At 32.6% G+C, this 19,376-nt stretch overlaps 6 protein-coding genes across 6 annotated transcripts, besides 2 other annotated features; 4 read left to right on the forward strand and 2 right to left on the reverse strand.

The window, feature by feature from the left end:
* Positions 1-1,969: 1,969 nt before the first annotated feature.
* On the forward strand, positions 1,970-9,631 carry TVAGG3_0950830 (uncharacterized protein; the record flags this gene model as incomplete). The annotated part of the gene is made up of 1 exon (XM_001581544.1): positions 1,970-9,631. The coding sequence occupies one exon, from the start codon at positions 1,970-1,972 to the stop codon at positions 9,629-9,631; it is 7,662 nt and encodes a 2,553-aa protein (XP_001581594.1).
* A 191-nt stretch (positions 9,632-9,822) lies between these two features.
* On the reverse strand, positions 9,823-10,464 carry TVAGG3_0950840 (galactose-binding domain-like family; the record flags this gene model as incomplete). Its single annotated transcript, XM_001581543.1, has 1 exon — positions 9,823-10,464. One exon carries the CDS (start codon positions 10,462-10,464, stop codon positions 9,823-9,825), a length of 642 nt encoding a protein of 213 aa, XP_001581593.1.
* A 24-nt stretch (positions 10,465-10,488) lies between these two features.
* Positions 10,489-11,379, forward strand: TVAGG3_0950850 (uncharacterized protein; the record flags this gene model as incomplete). Its single annotated transcript, XM_001581542.1, has 1 exon — positions 10,489-11,379. One exon carries the CDS (start codon positions 10,489-10,491, stop codon positions 11,377-11,379), a length of 891 nt encoding a protein of 296 aa, XP_001581592.1.
* Positions 11,380-11,724: 345 nt separating this feature from the next.
* Positions 11,725-11,761: a mobile genetic element.
* Positions 11,762-12,938: 1,177 nt separating this feature from the next.
* Positions 12,939-12,976: a mobile genetic element.
* Positions 12,977-13,073: 97 nt separating this feature from the next.
* TVAGG3_0950880 (spectrin binding) lies at positions 13,074-14,099 on the forward strand (the record flags this gene model as incomplete). The annotated part of the gene is made up of 1 exon (XM_001581541.1): positions 13,074-14,099. The coding sequence occupies one exon, from the start codon at positions 13,074-13,076 to the stop codon at positions 14,097-14,099; it is 1,026 nt and encodes a 341-aa protein (XP_001581591.1).
* Positions 14,100-14,955: 856 nt separating this feature from the next.
* TVAGG3_0950890 (cytoplasmic heat shock protein 70) lies at positions 14,956-17,013 on the forward strand (the record flags this gene model as incomplete). Its single annotated transcript, XM_001581540.2, has 1 exon — positions 14,982-16,955. One exon carries the CDS (start codon positions 14,982-14,984, stop codon positions 16,953-16,955), a length of 1,974 nt encoding a protein of 657 aa, XP_001581590.1.
* Positions 17,014-17,097: 84 nt separating this feature from the next.
* Positions 17,098-19,142, reverse strand: TVAGG3_0950900 (DNA ligase 1/3 family member family; the record flags this gene model as incomplete). Its single annotated transcript, XM_001581539.1, has 1 exon — positions 17,098-19,137. One exon carries the CDS (start codon positions 19,135-19,137, stop codon positions 17,098-17,100), a length of 2,040 nt encoding a protein of 679 aa, XP_001581589.1.
* Positions 19,143-19,376: the final 234 nt, after the last annotated feature.

The raw sequence follows: 19,376 nt of genomic DNA on the forward strand, positions 1-19,376 counted from the left end.
AGTTAAAGGAACGGCAGCGGGTCTACTATAAAAAAACATTTTCCTTGTTTTTATATTTTTTCATACAACTCTGTCCAATGACATCTCACAAACTCTATACCCTCAATATTTTTCTATGTCCTCTTTGAAAACATTTGTATAGTTAAGATATAAAACTTTGACATAAGTGTTTCAATGTTCATGAACTCTTATAGCACCACTATATAATAGTCTAGCAGATATACTATCCCAGTCTATATATTCTGCTTTTTTCAAAAACCTCTCTTACAATATTTTTTTTATCTAATGGTATACGTTCCATCTTACCTATAGGTATCTTTTCTTTTAACTCTTTCAATATATTGTTTGTGTCTGAATATGTTTGAGACGGTCCATATAGTTGTCGAAGTCATTGCATATAATCTTTGATCTGGGAATATTATATGGCACAAATGGGATATATAGAAACTTCCACGCAACAAATCTACAAATGTTAGACCATTCGGTAGTTTCTTAAGTTCTCTCAATATAATATCTTTACATCTACTCTTATTTCCAAGAAGGGGTAACGGTGGTTTTGTAAAATTCTATTTATTATACAATAAAAATTTTTTCCCTGAAAAGTGACAGAAAAGTGACAAAACATGAAAACATATATATTTTTGTGAAAAGCTCCTGGAAGACCCGTATATAGAACTTCAGATGGAACACATACTTTTTCAGTAAGGACATATGAGGTGAGATGTCACCTGTTTTCTCACCTCATTTCTCACCCGTTGAATTTTCATGAATTTCTTCGTAAAGACTTTGTTAAGACTTCTTCGTAAAGACTTTGTCAAGACTTCTTTCGTAAAGACTTTGTTAAGACTTCTTCGTAAATGACCAAAATATATTTTAGGTGAAGAGGTGAGATTTCACTCTTTTTTCACCTCTTTTTTCACCTCATGAATTTTCATGAATTTCTTCGTAAAGACTTTGTTAAGACTTCTTCATCTATTTCTCATGAACTTTCTTGTCTATGTTTTGTCAAATTTCATCGTAAAGACTTTGTTGAGATTTCTTCGTAAATGACCTAGTAGTATATTTTTGGTGTAAATTTCATGAAAATTCAAGAGGGTGAAAAATTAGGTGAAAAAACAGGTGAAATCTCACCTCTTCACCTAAACATTATTTTTTGTGTAAATTTCATGAAAATTCAAGAAGTGAAAAATTAGGTGAAAAAACAGGTGAATCTCACCTCTTCACCTAAACATTATTTTGGTGTAAATTTCTGAGTAAAATGACAGATGGAACACATACTTTTTCATAAGTACATATATGGGGTAGAAAAGAGGGTAGAAAACGGGGTAGATATACCCTTCTACCCTAAAATATATTTTTGTCTGATTTACGCTCATTACGATGAAGTTTTGACAAAGTCTTTACGAAGAAATCTTGAAAAAGTCTTTACGATGAAGTTTTGACAAAGTCTTTACAGAGTTACAATCTTTACGATGAAGTTTTGACAAATCTTTACGATGAAATCTTGACAAAGTCTTTACGATGAAATCTTGACAAAGTCTTTACGATGAAATTCATGAAAATTCAAGAGGTGAAAAATGAGGTGAAAAAACAGGTGAAATCTCACCTCTTCACCTAAAATATATTTTTATTGAATTCTGTATAATATTCTGAGTAATATGACAGATGTTTATATAACACTTTCTCCGGTTTATAGGACCTCTCTCATATTCTATCTTGTCATATCAAAACTCATAGTCATGTTTGTCCTCTAAGACTTCATTTATACTAAACATCTTCAGGGCTAGAAGGCACGAAGTGCCTGGAAGCCCCACTACCTTTTTTTTTTTTTTTTTTTTTTTAATTATGTCATCAAGTTATTTTTACACATTGTGTTGATTCATTTGATTAGAAGAGATTTTAAAATTTTAAACGGTCACTTTTTTCTAAAATCTTTCGATTTTTTTTACAGATTTTAGTAAATTTTTAAATGGAAGCTTCAACTTATAGATTGCAAAAAGTTGACTTCCTTCTTGAACAAATTGATTACTTAACTGTTCCTACTAAACAAGCACTTGCAAAACCTAGACTTCAAAATATTTCACCAGGAATTCCTACTAAACAAGAAAAACAACCTGAAAAGGCAACTAATGATCAAGGAAAGTCTATTCAACCTCAAAAAGACAAATTTGACGAACATCTTGAAATCCTCAAACGCGCTTCTAAAGCATCAAAACCTAAAAACTCTCCGGAACGCAAGAATAAGAAATATCTTGATACATCAGAAACTGAAAGTGAAGAAATCGATATACCTAAAACAATTTTGAATGTTGGATACAATTTCGCTCCTAAAAATATTATTAATAAGCGTATACCTGTTAGTGGAGGTATTTCAATGAATAATACTAAGCCTAAAGCCGAAAAATCTACTTTACCTTATGAAAAAGAAAAAGATTTATTCCAAAAAGTTCACGATGCAATGAACAACAATGAAAGTTGTGATTTTGGAGCCAAACCAAAATCTCCACCTAGACAAAGTACAATAAGAAAAGGAGAAAATCCAGAAGGCACCAAAAAACTCGCCGAAAAACTCAAACAAGAAAGACAACAAAGGAATGAAGAAAAGAAACGAAAATCATTGCGAAGAATTCCACAATATGAAGATGATCAGCAAAGCAATAACACAACTAATAGTTTTGATAGTGAAGACTCAGAAGAAGAGTTGCAAATCATTCCATCAAAGCCTAAATCATCGTCGCCTAAAAAGGCACCGACAATTCCAAGAATACAACCTAATTTAGCTAGTAGATATGAAATATCAACTAAGACAAATAGAAACCAGTCAAAAGAAGGTCAAAATTCCAAGGAAAATGGATATTATGATATTCATAAGAAACAAAAAGAGATTAATGGTATAGCAGGAAAGAAAATTACGCATATTCAACCTAAAAATCAACCAAATATTCCTAAGGAATTGCCATTGGCTCCGAAATTTGAGAAATCTGATGAATCTTTTAATGAAGAAGAGGAAGACTCTGAAGAAATGCAAGTTATCCCATCAAAGCCTAGAATTTCTCGTATTCCAATAAGAAATAGTCCACCAAAGTCAAAACAAATTGAGCAAAAATATAATAATAAGAATATATCAAATGAATCTGATTCAATATCAGAAGATCTCCTTAAGTCACCTAAGTTTCAAGCTAAGTCGCATAGTTTTATTGAAGAAGAAAGCGATATTGAACTTCCAACTAAAAACACAAAGAAAGAACTTAGTGATAATGACGGATATAACGATGATATTGAAGAAGAAGATAGTGAAATTGAAACTCCTTCAACTAATGATAAATCAAAATTAAATAAATTTAATTCTTCCGGAAATAAAGTTCCTGTGAACAATCCAAGCAAATATAATCAATATAATGATGAAGAAGAAAGTGAAATTGAAGAACCTTTAAGTAATATTAAATCAAAATTACAATCTTCTGAAAACAAAGTCCAAATTAACAAAAATAGTCAGTATAATGATGATAATTTGGAAGAAGAAAGTGATATTGAAGAACCTTTAGTTAAATCTAAATTTAATTCTGGAAAACAAATTCCTGTTAAAGAGTCGAAACAATCAAATAGTAGTAGGTATAATGAAATTCCCCAAAGACCTAATAATATCAAAGAAACAAGATTCCCTGAAGATGAATATTCTTATTCTGATGATTCCATTGATGAAGAAGTTGAAAAAATCATCAACAAACCAAAAGTTACTATTCAAGAGCCAAATGATAATAATCTTAGTGATTCATACGATGAGTCATATAATGAATCAATTGATGAACCTGAAGAAAAAACTCTTAATGAAAGTAATCTTCAATCAACAATTCAAAGCGAGAAATCAATCACTGATAAAAATGGTTTATCTCTTACATCAACTTATGATCCAAATAGAACTCAGACAACAGAGATGTCAAGGAAATCATTGCAATCATTCATTGAAACAGAGTTGAAAGCAATGAAAGAAATGGAAGCTGAACAAAATCAGAATCAAAAGCAACAACAACGTCCTGAACAATCGAGAAGTAGCACACAGAAATCATCATCTTATTTCTATACTTATAGCGAAGAAGAAGAATATGATGATGAATCAGAAAAACCAAAGATGGAAGTTGATACAGGATTTGTTCCTGTAAACAACGAAAAGAAATCATTTAAGCCTCCTGTTGTTCCTATCTTCAATAAGTTAATGAATTCAATGAATAACAAACAAGAACAACCTGAAAATAATATGAGTAGTAGTAAACTTGTTGAAGAAAAGATATTAGATGATGATAATTTATCAAATAAATCTAAGAATACATCAATCAAACCTAAAGCTGTTGATTCACAAGGAGAAACCAACAAATTATCAAAGAATTCAACAGATAAATCAAATAGTTCAGCAACAAATAGACAAAACATTAATAAGGAATTCAATGACACAGACAAATCTCTAAATAATAAGTCAAAGAATTCTACTGCAAGCAAACAAACTATTAACAATGATCTAAATTATACTGATAATTTATCTTATAAATCAAAGGAGTCAACTGCAAGTAAGCAAAGTATTAATAAGGAATTTAATGATACAGATAAATCATTAACTAACAAATCAAATAATTCTACATTAAGCAAACAAAATATTAATAAGGAATTTAATGATACAGATAAATTATTAACTAACAAATCAAACAAATCTACATTAAGCAAACAAAGTATTAATAATGAAACAGGAAATTCATTCGGAGTTGATTCAAATATATCTACATTTAAATCAGAAATGAATGATACAGATAAATCCCTTACTAATAAATCAAAAAAGTCTTCAACAGGCAAACAAAGTAATAATGATTTATCTCTTAGAAATAGTTCTAAACTCTCTGCAATTAAGTCTGATGAAAAAGATAACAAACTTAATGCAAGTGGAACAGATAAATTATCAAATAAATCGAAGTTGAATGATTCTAAAGTCAGTACAGAAAAATCAAACACAAACAATGATGCACTAGTTAATAGTTCAAACATTTCATCACCAAAATCTCATGATTCAAAGCAAATTCTTAATGAAGAATTGGTTGAAACTGAAAAATCTCGGACTTCAAGAAACAATTCAACATTAAATTCACAAAGGTCTTCAACAATAAATAATAATTCAAAGTCGGATGATTCAGGAATCAATTTGAGTTTCACTGATAAATCTAATGCTGATAATGAATCAGATGCACTTTTGTCTGAACCGATTGAAGATGAAAATTCATCATTAAGAATCACTGATAAACAGAAAACAAATGGATCAAAACAGAATATAATAACAGAAGAAAATGCAACATTGAAATCGTCAGATAAGACTAAAATGATTTCAGCAACAATTAATAAGACAGATAAAGACAATTCTGAGTTGAGTTTGTCACTTTCTGATAAGTTCAAAGTTGATAATTCAACATTGACAGGAAAATCCAAGAATGATACAATTAAATCAAAGAAGTCATTAGAGAATACCAAAAATTCCGCTTTAAAGTTAGCAGATGAATTGATGAATGTCACTGACAAATCAAACAAAGGCCCAACTAAATCTAAGATATCAATGGAAAACACCGAAAACTCTGCACTTAAATTAGCAGATGAACTCATGAATGTCACTGACAAATCTAAGAAATCTTTGGAAAACACCGAAAACTCTGCACTTAAACTAGTAGACGAACTCATGAATGTTACCGATAAATCTAAGAAATCTTTGGAAAACACCGAAAACTCTGCACTTAAACTAGTAGACGAACTCATGAATGTTACCGATAAATCAAACAGAGATCCAACTAAAACAAAGAATTCAATGGAAAACACTAATAACTCTACACTTAAATTTGCTGATGAATTAATGAATAATACATATAAATCATTAGAAAATACAGAAAACTCCGCGCTTAAACTTGTAGATGAATTGATGAATGTTACAGATAAGTCAAGTACAGGAAAATCACTGAAAAGTACAAAGAATGGATCTACATTTGAAATTACTGATAAATCGAAGTCAACTAAGCCAAATACTCCATTGGATTCTACTAATAAGTCAATCAATAACTCTCAAAATGAGCTTGATAAAAATAATTTATCATTATCAATTTCAGATAAATCTGAGTCAACTTTGGAAAAGTCTAATAAATCCAAGAAATCACTTAAAGCAAAAGATAATAGTTTATCATCTTTGTTACCTAAATCTGATGATTTAGCACAAACTACACCATATAAATCAGTTGAATTAGTCGGTAAATCAGATGATGAATCCAAAGAAAACGGTTTATCGGATTATTCATTTGGTGAAAGTTTATCAGCTACAAATAGTTTGATGCCAAATGATGAAGGAACTATGTTGCAATCATTAACTCTTACAGATGAAAAACAATCTACAAATGCACAGAATTTAACAGATAAATCAAATCAAAACTCAAATAATAATAGTTTAACAGGAAAATCAATTAAAAATAGTGATGTTTTGTTCAGTACACTTAACGAAACATCTTCATCGACACTTACTTCACCTAAACAAAGTACTATTCATGATTCAACTATCCATAAAGATGAATTCCTTCCTTCTTCAACAAAATCAAGTAGCAGTAATAAATCTAAACCTAATGAATTATCTCTTGCCAAAGATTTGAATTCTAATTCGATTGCAAAAGGAGAATTAAGTAAAATTGGTTCAATTAGTGATAAAACATTGACTCAAGATGAAAATCTTGAAAGTACTTCATTAGTTATTCAAAAAATTCCTGTTTGGGATTCCGAGGAAGATGAGGAAAGTATTGATGAATCTGTAATTAAACCTTTAGTTCAAGAAAGTGTTTCTAATGATGAGAAATCTAAATCATCTTCATCTCAAAACAAAACAGGAACAATTGCAACTCCTAAAGCAAATCAATATAAAGAAAGTTTATTTGATAGTTCATCAACAACTGATTCAACAACACTTGAATGTTCTTTGTCAAAACCTGTTAATTTATCAAAATTAGATGAAAGAACAAATTCATTGCGGCAAAGTGTTGTTTCACATCATTCAAACAAAATTGAAGATAATATATTATCATCATCAACTAAAACAGACACAATTGATCTTAAAACTAAAGCAATTAATAACAAACCAATTGAAAATGTATTGTCATCATCATCATCAGCTAAAACAGATTTTATTGATATCAAGACTAAAGCAATTAACAACAAGCCAATTGAAAATGTATTGTCATCATCAACTAAAACAGGTTCTATTGATATCAAGACTAAAGCAATTAACAGCAAGCCAATTGAAAATGATTCTGATATTGAAGAAGAAAATCTGAATTTGTCAACAATTGATGAACTTGAAACTAAAACATTTGATAACAAACCACATAAGAAAGGAAATGTTTATGACTTCGAGAAAACAAGATCTTCGTCAAGCAAAGACTCTGATAATGCTGAATATGTTACTCATCCTCTTAAAAAGATCCTTCAAGAAAATGCAATCTTAGATGAAGAAGAAGAAGCTTCAGATGATGAAGATTCATTATCTAAACCAGTGAATTTATCATTAGCTAAGTCATTCTCTGAATCATTAAATGAACAGAAAAATAGTATGAAACCTTTGGATCAAGAAAGTGTTTCTAATGATGAAAAATCAAATGTTCAGACTCCTTTAGTTTCTCCTAAATACAAAGAAAGTCTCTTTGAAAGTTCAACTGTAACTGATGGAACACTTGAGAGTTCAATGTCTAAACCAGTAAATCTCTCAAAGAATGAATCAAAAGTTGGTTTACCATCAGAAACAGCAGAACTTAGCTTCAGTTTAGGTGGTGGAAATTCACAAATATCAGCAAATGAAGAAGACTTTGATGATATGACATTTTCACTTCTAAATAACGGGAAAACTAGACCTAAACAAACTAAAAATGCTACAGTTAAAGGAATTGATGATGATTCCGATATTTGGTCAACAAATGGAGGACTCAAAACTCATAATATCTTTGATAGTACACGTCAATCAACAAATAATAAAACTGATAAGTCCCAAAAGACTAATGAAAAATCATTGACAAAGACTGATAACTATCAAGATAATTATGGTAAATCATTGACAAAGACTAATGATTCTCAAAGAATTGATGATAAATCATTGACAAAGACTGGTAAATCTCAGAAGATTGATGATGAATCTTTATTATTATCAACAGATAAAACTCTTACAAAATCTGCTGAAATCAAAGATGACTCGTTATTATCAATTGATAAATCAGCATCTGACAAAATTTTGTCAGTATCAGGAAATTCGAATATTTTATCAGAGAAATCTTATGAGGATTCAAAGATGATTAATTCACAACCTGGAATATTATCTGATGATAGTTTAAGAAAGAGTATTTCACAGAAGTCAAGCTCAAGCAAGGCCCAATCAAATGTATTAAATAACCAAAAACTTGAAGAAAATTCAATTGATGATGATTCATATATTTTATCAGAAAAATTAACCGATGACTCAATGAATTTGTCATCAAATGACGAATTTAGAACAAAGAATGTTGCAAAAGATGATGATGAAGATTCTCTTATGAATGTTTCTACCATTGATGACTTAAAGACAAAGAAAGTTTCTAAAAATAATGATAAAGAGGAAGATTCTCTTATGAATGTTTCAACAATTGATGAACTGAAAACAAAGAAAATTTCAAAAGATGATAAAGATAAATCATATGCACAAAGTGATTTAAGGAAATCTACGACAATGATTTCAACAATTGGTGATGAATTGAAGACAAAAGAAATTTCAAAGAAATCGACACAAAGTGTTTCTAAAAGTACTTCAAATGATACTCAAGACTTAACATTTGGTCCATTAAGTACAACAACTAATTCAACAATGACTTCTACATTTAATTTGAATACATCAAACTCACCACAATCTAAGGCTTCAAAGCAATCTCCAAAGCAAAATACATTGACAGAAGAAATAATTGAAGATGATACTGATACAAAATCAATACCTCCTTTGCAAGAAAAGGAAATTTTATCTGATGACGAAACAATTAATCAGTCTGGTCTTCAAAAACTAGAAGAAGAACATATCAGTTCTCAACCTGTTCATGAAAAGCTTCCAGAAGAAAATTCAACAAGAAAGAGTTCAACAAACAAGATGAGAGTTTCATTTAGTCCCGATGTTCTTTTGCCATTTGTCAGGAAATCTAATGCAAGTTCTCAACTTGTTAATCAGTACGAGAGCGATGAAAGTCTTAATAATGATAACTTTGATATCACTCCAATGGAACACCTTGAGAAATATGCAAAGGAACATTCAGAATTATCGAGAATTTCCGGTTCCAGTCTTTCTCAATCAACAACAATGGCACAGTTAAGCTATGAAGAAGACCAGGTTCTTAGATCTGTTTTACCACGTGCTGTAAATATGAATACACAGGAGATATATGCTGCCGTCTCTAAAGAAATGAGTTTACCAAGAAATAATCCTTCAGTTGCGAATATTGTTGCAAATATTTGCAAATATCTTGGTATTGAAACAGAAAAATCAAACCCGCTGCAAGTAACTCAAAGTCTACCAGATATTAGTGAAATGGCTGAGGAATCCAGCGATGATTATTTTTAAATTATGTTATGTTTTTATTGTTATTTAAAATTATTCTTGTATTTCCTAATTTTTATATAATGTTTCTAAATTGATTTCGAATTATTAAATTTAATCCTGAATTGTCCCAAATAAAAAAAAATAATTTGAAAAATTAAAAACAAATTTTACTATCCATGTTAAGGAAAGATTCATACAGTAAATATATTACGTTATATACTAGACATTGATGGATCTGGTGTAAGCTGACCATAAAATTCAATATTTGTAAGCGCAAGCATATTGCTGTCGCACCAACTGTAGCCTGTTTGGATAAGTCTGCAAAATCTAAAGTTAGATGGTATCTTGCATTTGAAGAAAGCGATTTTTGATCTTCCATTTAGATCGCTGTTTGAAACTTGATGGTCAATATCAACCCAATCTGTATCATTTGCTGATGCTTGCAAAGACCATGATCTTAGATGGTTGCCGTCTGCAACGTAATTGTACGTTTTTAATGAATATCCAGTAATTTGATATTTAATCTGTTTGAAATCGAATTTTATCCATTGGTCAGGCTGATTGTCGGATACCCAATGTGAATTCCATTTGTAATCTATGACTTGTGACGGATGATTTCCGAGTGTGCTTGATGCTGTGATATTAATGATACCCTTTTCGTATGGGTTACCCATACATATCTCAGAAATCCTTGAAATTATACCATGGAATGGTTTTTCAGGATCCCATTCGATAATTTCTGTTGTAAAATCAACTTTATCCTTAGAACTGTGTCTCCTGGCCTTATTGGGTGAAGCAATCTGATCGGGTTGCTTTGAATCTGGTGTTTGTGGTGGATTTTGATTTTCTGTCATTAAATTTTGTCACTTTTTTATTTAATGATTCCTGAAGAAAAACCAATTATTAGGGAGAAGTCAGAAATTATATATGTAAAAATGGCGGAAGCATTTCATCAAGAAGTCCCTCTCCCACCTCCTTGTGTTTGTTCGGCTGAAGACTTAGCGCAAGCATCAGATTCAGCACAAATTGAAAAAATGGCACCGCCTGATGTGGCAAATAACATACTTGAAATCATCCTCAGCTATGAAAACAAGTTAAATCATGCTTTGGCAAACCCACCAATTGAAAATAAAAAAGAATTGAAAAAAGAAAATCCGCAAACTCAGAAAAAATCACCACGAGAATCTGCTGCAAGTGAAGTTCATAGAAAATTAGATGATTTACCACCTGTTCAGCTATTAGGAAGCTCGATTAGCGCTGAATTTGGTATGCATGATATTTTGTCAATTAATACGAATGTTATACCTTGCACAATATCGAAATATAAATTTGTTCATCCTTTACAAAGTGCAAATGATTTCAATGGCTCAATATCAGAATTATCACAGCTCATACTATCAATTCAACATGTGTTTAAGATTAAATGTCCAATAACAGTTATTCCGCTTCCACTCATGCCTATTTTACGAGTTAAAGATTCTAAATTCCGTCTTTGGTTTAATTCTTCGCTTGAACAAAGGAAAGAACTGACTGATCTATCATTCAACATATCTACATTCATCCAATATATTGGTCTTATTACTAAAGAAGCTGCAAAAATGTTGAAACAAGATGAACCTGAAATCCACGAAAGTATTTTACCAAAACTCATCTTATCTACTAATATGGATGAAATTAACCATAAGTGGAATGATTCTGCTGTAGAAATTCTATCTTTGGCTAGATTATGCATTCATTTCTTATCATTACTTGGTGATCAAGTATATTAACATAAACTTATATTATCTGTTTGTTTTATTAATTAATCATATGTATTTTTATAGAAAATCTGAAATCATAGATTATATTTTTTAAATATTCGGATCATTGGATATTAACATTTTAATGATTAATAACAATATGGATAATATTTGTTAACTAATGAAAAATAATTTTATGATATCTACCCATATACTTTTTCAGAGCAATCATTCTGGATCTACTATTTGATTGATCACCAAAATCATAAACTAAATGTGATGTGTCAGCAATTGTGATTATAATTTACCAAAATCAACAAAAAAAGCATATATGATAATCCCCAGACGAGCGCTTGCATAATTGTCGTTATTCTGTAATAAACAGAAATTCATCAAAAGTGACAGCTCTCAATTTTTTGACATTTGTAAATTCTAAATTGAATGAGAAAAATGAAATAATACTAAGCATAATACAATATTCTAGATTTAATTATAATTAGGAAAAAGTTGGTTTTGAGAGTACTTTTCATAGGCATATAGAATAAAATCTTCTGAAAAATAATATCACATAAACTCATATTATTTTCTAATATATAACTATTTTATATAAAAATCAAATTCAATGATCTTAAAAGCGAAGGATAAACCTCAAAATTTACGAATATAATGAGTGGGAATATAATGCTTATCTATCATAAAACCATATGAAATATTAATTTTTGCTTTACGCCTAATTTTTGACGACAATTAGCAAAAAATGTTAAATGTTAACACTCAGTCCATTTGAATATGAAAAATAAAATTGACTTTGATTAAATGTTTTTATTTATCATGCAATTCTTCTTGCGACCAAAGATTTGAATAAAAGTTCAAAAAATAAGATAGCTTAAAAAATAATATACGGTAGTGTTTACTAATAGATGAATAGTATATAAATTCTATTAAAATGGATTTGATCCAAAAAAATATTTAAAATTTGATCATAAATAAAATCGTTTTAAATTACTTCTTCATTTAAATTATAACAATTATTTTTGGTTTTATATTTTTTTGGATCAAATCCATTTTAATAGAATTTATATACTATTCATCTATTAGTAAACACTACCGTATATTATTTTTTAAGCTATCTTATTTTTTGAACTTTTATTCAAATCTTTGGTCGCAAGAAGAATTGCATGATAAATAAAAACATTTAATCAAAGTCAATTTTATTTTCATATTCAAATGGACTGAGTGTTAACATTTAACATTTTTTGCTAATTGTCGTCAAAAATTAGGCGTAAAGCAAAAATTAATATTTCATATGGTTTTATGATAGATAAGCATTATATTCCCACTCATTATATTCGTAAATTTTGAGGTTTATCCTTCGCTTTTAAGATCATTGAATTTGATTTTTATATAAAATAGTTATATATTAGAAAATAATATGAGTTTATGTGATATTATTTTTCAGAAGATTTTGTGTTCTTCTTCAAAATTTTATTTTTTTATTAAAAAGAATCTTTACAAAATATACATTTACTTTAATTAATATTTAAAAACGTGCTCTATCAAAAGTTCCAAAAATTCAATATTTTAGCTTTTCTGAGGTGTCACTTTTGATGAATTTCTGTTTACAACAATTCGAGTTATTATAAATAGTGTAAAATAAATGTGAAGTGATAAATGTGATTTTTGAGAGAAAAATATTTGCCACCGTAAAAAGTTAAAAAAAAATAATGGTCATTGTTACGTTAAAGTATCCTGAGATCATGCGAGGAAATATAATTAAGGACGAGCAAAATCTCTCAATCATAATTAACAAACAAAACATGACTTCTTCAAAGAACATTTCAATAATTAGTTCAAAAACTGCTTACGATGCATATCTTCGCGATTCAACATTCAATTCATTAGTTCTTAATTTAAATCTGTCTTGCAGTGATACATTAAAAATAATTTCAGATCTTTTCAAGAATGGTGAACTTGTTTATGAAAACGACAGAAAACATAATAGAGATATTTTCGAAGTGGGTTTAGCAATCGGAAATGAGTTCCTTATCAAAGTGTTCTGTGACTTTGTCAAGTCTTATATCGAAACCAACTTAGAAAACTTTTACGACATCTATGATGCAGCTTCAGTTCAAAATGACACAAATAAGATCAACGAGTGCATTTCTTTCTTTGCATCGAGGATGAGTTCTCTCAAAGAAGAATACAAGATAGAAACAATCAAAAGATATGGATACGACTTCTTTGAGAGTGTATTGATATCTAAATCTCTTAAAATATCAACAGAAGACTCTTTATGCAAAACGATCATCTCTATGAGCAAACATGATAATATTTACTTCGAATTACTTAAATATGTCAGAGTCGAATTTTGCAGCAAAAATGTTATTGAAGAAATTTCAAACTATGCAGAAACAAACAAACTTGAATCTATTTCGAGCCAAGTCTTCAAATGTGCACTTCTTCAACATTCACCATTTCTTCATAAACTAGAACTTTCGCCAATCAACGAACTTCACAGAAATGACATATCAGATGATAATATAAGAAACTTAAGAAGTTTGACAATATCAAAAGAAAATTTTTCTAAAATATATGAATTACTTGCAAAGGCATCAAATGAAGGAGATCTTTTTACAATCAAACTTGCCGTTGATGAAAAATATTCTGATGTTCGAGATAGTTCAGGTTACAATATGATCCTTAGAGCAGCAGAGAGAAATTGTCAAACATTTGTTTCTAAATGGTGCTGATATAAGAAGTAAAACTAATTATAATTCGACGGTTCTTCATTGGTTTTGCTGCCGTGGAAATCTTGAAGGTGTTAAATTTGCACTTAATTTCATAGATATCAATTCTAGAGATAGTGATAATGATACTCCTCTTCATTTTTCTATTTATGAAGGATGTGAAGATATCTGTGAATTCCTTTGTACTCAGCAAAAAATAGATAAAAATGCTAAAAACAATCAAAATAGAAATCCACTATCTTTTGCAATTTATAAAAATCGGCAGAATATAGTCAATATACTTCGAAGAAATGGATTTCCTAAATAATTAAACCAGTAATTTGTTTACCATATGAATGTTACGAGAAATTGATTAAAAAATTAATAATCATTTAATAATATAGCATTTTCCTTTTATGCATAAATGAATTCACAATAATGAGGTTATGATTAAATGTGCTCTTCTCTCAGAATTATGGCTATCAACTATGCAAAAATCGCAAAATGGTAATAAAAGAGTTTTCTTAAGCGAAATGTAGTTTAGACGCATCTAAAACATCTTTCATTATGAATATCAGTTCTTTGACTTCTATGAAAAACAAAGAATCTACAGCATATGAATTCGATAGATTTATGCTATTCATGCTATGAGAGGCAACTGCACTTGCAAGTTATGAATTGAAATAATAAAATAAACCAGATGATTATTGAAACATTAAAATTGATTTTAATTAAGAGATCTGGTCATGATATTGGAGAATGAACAACAATAAAGACTTTTTTTTGATAGATGCGAAAAGTGACAACAAAATTTTTATAAGTAGTCAGTAAAAAGTGGGCGGCCACTTAAGTTGTCAAAAAATTGAGAAGTGTTAAGGAGAAAAGCTATTCAATCATTTTTTAATAATGTCTGCTATTGGTATTGATCTTGGTACAACCTACTCATGCGTAGGTGTGTTCCGTCACAATCGTGTAGATATTCTCGCTAATGATATGGGTAACCGTACAACACCTTCTTATGTCGCATTCACAGAAGACGAAAGACTCGTCGGTGATGCCGCTAAGAACCAGGCCGCTATGAACCCACAGAACACAGTCTTCGATGCTAAGCGTATGATTGGCCGTAAGTTCTCTGATCCAGTCGTCCAGAAGGATATGAAGCACTGGCCATTCAAGGTCGTCCGCAGTGATGGCGACCGTCCAAAGATTGAGGTCCAGTTCAAGGGTGAGACAAAGCAGTTCTTCCCAGAAGAAATCTCAGCCATGGTCCTCGGCAAGATGAAGGAAACAGCTGAGAACATGCTCTCCGAAAAGATTACAGATGCTGTCGTTACAGTTCCAGCTTACTTCAACGATGGCCAACGTCAAGCTACAAAGGATGCTGGTGTTATCGCTGGCCTTAACGTCCTCCGTATCATCAACGAGCCAACAGCCGCTGCTATTGCTTTCGGCCTCAACGAGAAGTCCGACAAGGAACGCCACGTTCTCATCTTCGATCTTGGTGGTGGCACATTCGATGTTTCCCTTCTTGATATCGATGGTGGCATGTTCGAAGTTCGTGCTACAGCTGGTGATACACACCTTGGTGGTGAAGACTTCGACTCACGCCTTGTCGATTACTTCGCTGATCGTTTCCAGAAGAAGTTCAAGTGCGATCTCCGCGAATCACCACGTGCTTTGAGAACACTCAGAACAGCTTGCGAGCGTGCTAAGCGTACAATCTCTACAGCTGCTAACGCTTCCATCCTTTGCGAGTCTCTTTACCAGGGCCACGATTTCCAGGATACAATTTCTCGTGCTATGTTCGAGAACTTGAACGATGAACTCTTCAGATCCACACTTGGTCCAGTTGCCCAGGTTCTCAAGGATGCAAAGATGTCAAAGTCCGATGTCACAGATATCGTTCTTGTCGGTGGCTCATCACGTATTCCACGTGTCCAGCAGCTCCTCCAGGAGTTCTTCAACGGCAAGCAGCCATGCCGTGGTGTCGACCCAGATGAGGCCGTCGCTTACGGTGCTGCAGTCCAGGCCGCCATCATCAAGGGCGATAACTCCGAGGCAGTCAAGGATATCTTACTTCTCGATGTCGCTCCACTTTCTCTTGGTATTGAGACAGCTGGCGAAATCATGACAGTTTTGATCCCACGTAACACAACAATTCCAGCCAAGAAGTCAAACATCTTCACAACATTCGCTGATAACCAGCCAGCAGTTACAATCAAGGTCTACGAAGGTGAGCGTACAAGAACACGCGACAACAACCTTCTCGGTACATTCGATCTCACAGGCATTCCACCAGCACCACGTGGTGTTCCACAGATCGAAGTCACATTCGATGTCAACGCTGATGGTATCATGAACGTTTCCGCTCAGGATAAGTCCACAGGTAACGTCAAGAAGATCACAATCAAGAACGACAAGGGCCGTCTTTCTCAGGCAGATATCGACCGCATGGTTTCTGATGCTGAGAAGTACAAGGCTCAGGATGAAGAAGCCAAGAAGAAGATCGAAGCAAAGAACGGTCTCGAAGGTTACTGCTTCGGTGTTCGTAACTCTGTCAACGGCGAACTCGGCTCTAAGATTGCTCAGGCTGACAAGGATGCCATTCTCAAGATTGTCAACGACACACTCGCTTGGATCGAATCCAACCAGGACGCTTCCACAGCTGACTACGAAGCGAAGCAGAAGGAAGTCGAAGGCCAGTTGATGCCACTCATGCAGAAGGCCTACCAGTCTGCTGCTGGTGGTGCCGGCGGAATGCCAGGTGGTGTTGACCCATCTATGTTCCAGAACATGGGTGGCGCTGGTGGTGCTGCTCCAGGCGCAGGCGCTGCTCATCCATCCTCTGGCTCTGGCCCACGTGTCGAGGAAGTTGACTAAGCTCCAAAAATAATTCTATCTCTTCTGTAAACATACATTTTTTGTTTATAAAAATTTGACAATTTTTTATCTACATTCATTATTATTTCATTTTTATGTATCAATTTAAAGATTATTATTTAACAAAAAAAGTTTAAAATCTTTATTTCTCAAATTGTTGATGATAGAGCTCAAGTAATTGCTCTGTCGATGTAGATTGTTCCCATGTCTTATCTGTTCTAGTTCTATAGTATCTTCCAAATCTGATTGTGAGGCCTTTCTCGCCTAATTCACCCCAGCAAGCGCTGTAAGTTGGTGTTGTTTGGATATCTGCAACTTGAATTTCCCAAACGAGCTCTGGCTTGAAGAAAACTGGATCTTGGTCTAATGGCCTGCAGTCAACATTGTCTGGGCACTTCTCCATTTCGAGTGGATGTAATTTCTCATAAAATTCCTTGAGATCATCTTCCTTGAAACCTGTGCCGACAAAGCAAAGAGATTCAACCTTGCCTGTAACATTGTTATAAACGCCAACAAGGAAAGCACCATAAACAGATGTTCTCTTGCCTTTGCCATATGTAGCACCGATGACAACGACATCAATAGTATCTGGAGGAATTTCTTCTGCAACGCCACCTTTGAAGACTTCTTTGCTGATGTAATCCTTCTTCAACTTTGCCCAACTCATTGCTCTCTTTCCGCACTCGTATCTTCCATTGAGTGTCTTGACCATGAGTCCTTCTGTTCTGTTGCTAACAGCTTCTTCGAAGAAGTCGCCAAGATCTTCGATCTTTGAAGCATTCTTGTATGTTGCCAACTGCAATTTCGTTGGAACAACAGTAACGATTTCATGCAACTTATCTCTGCGCTTCTCGAGTGGTTCATCTAACATACTTACTCCATTGTAGGAAAGCAAGTCGAATGCACAAACACAAACATGAATTGCAGATGGAGTATCTGTTCCTTTCTTTGGACGATTCATCAAAGTTTGGAATGGCAAAATTACGTGTTTCTCTGGATCATAGGCAACAATCTCGGAGTCTAAGATGTATTGTTCACCCTTAACATTGTCTGTGATGATATCAGCAACATCTGCAAACTTAGCAGTAGAATCTTCTGCACTTCTTGAGAAAATTCTGACTTTGCCTTCTTTGTTCTTATGAATTTGAGCTCTTTCGCCATCGTACTTGTATTCGCCTGTGATTCTTCCATCGCCAAGACGTCTCTTGATTTCATCGAGTTTCTTTGCTGGCTTAGCAAGCATTGGCATTGCAGGAATTCCAACTTTGATGTTGATATTCTTCTCTGCTCCCTTGAAACTGCCTCTGAGAAACTCAACAAGGATCTCGTCGATGATTGGGTATCTGTAGTAGATCTCACGGAACAAGTGGCCATGATCTTTAAGGTCTTCTTCATCAGGATTGTTCTTAATCATTCCCATGATGTACTCGCGGCGGCGGAATGCCATACCTAAAGCAAATAAGAATGATTCATGTGCAGCGCCAACTCTAAGTTTGCACTCAAGCATACGAACAATGCATTTGACTTCTTCTGGTTTGCAATTTGTTAATAATTTCTGGATTGTTTGTGTTCTATTGCGATCTGAGTTGGCACCTTGGAATCCTGCCATCTTGAGGAATTCTTTGTAGACGCCGGTAATTGTATATGCTTCGTTGACTTTGCCGAACATTGATGTCATTGATTTTTGTGTGGATCTGATCTGCTGAGCAACCTTGGAAAGGTCACCTTCTTTCTTCAGCTTCTCTTTCACAACTTTTTTGTCGCCGAGAGCAGAAATAATACTTTCCTGGCCAATGTTAATTTTAACACCTTCATGATTGGGACGAAGTTGTCCGAGACATAAAAATACGAATGGGACAATGTCCTTTGGTGTTGTCATGAGGATTGCCAAGAAGTATTTGCAGAGTAAATCGTTAATTTCGAGCTTTCCAGTTAATGGTTCGAGCTCATCGACCATTTTTGTAATAAATGTGAATGGAATTGGATCTCCTCTGTTCCAGGCTACATATCCAACGACATCTCGAGGAATATTGTAACCTTCGACAGTTGGGATTTCAACATCCTTGAAAACGTTGTCAAAATCTGATATATTTACGTTGACTTGCTTGCGTACAATAGCGTTCTTCTTTGTAGACTCAATATCTTTTCCTCCAAAGAATTTCGCAATTCCCTGTTGAGTCATAATTTTTTGGTATTTTCTAATTGAAATGGCCGGCCTGAAATATAGCATTATCAATAGGTGAATTAAAAAGATTTTAGAGGAATTCAAAATCCTAAACGTCTTTTTTGTAAATTTTTTCAGTCAAATTTTTCAAATCAATTGAAAAATCAATTGACTTTTATTTTTCGGAAACAAAATCAATGCAATGTTATGTATTACTGGCATACTAATGTTAATCTAAGATGATTTTTTAGTTATAT

Source organism: Trichomonas vaginalis, chromosome I (assembly GCF_026262505.1).
Source record: "Trichomonas vaginalis G3 chromosome I, whole genome shotgun sequence".
Classification (NCBI taxonomy): Eukaryota; Parabasalia; order Trichomonadida; family Trichomonadidae; genus Trichomonas; species Trichomonas vaginalis.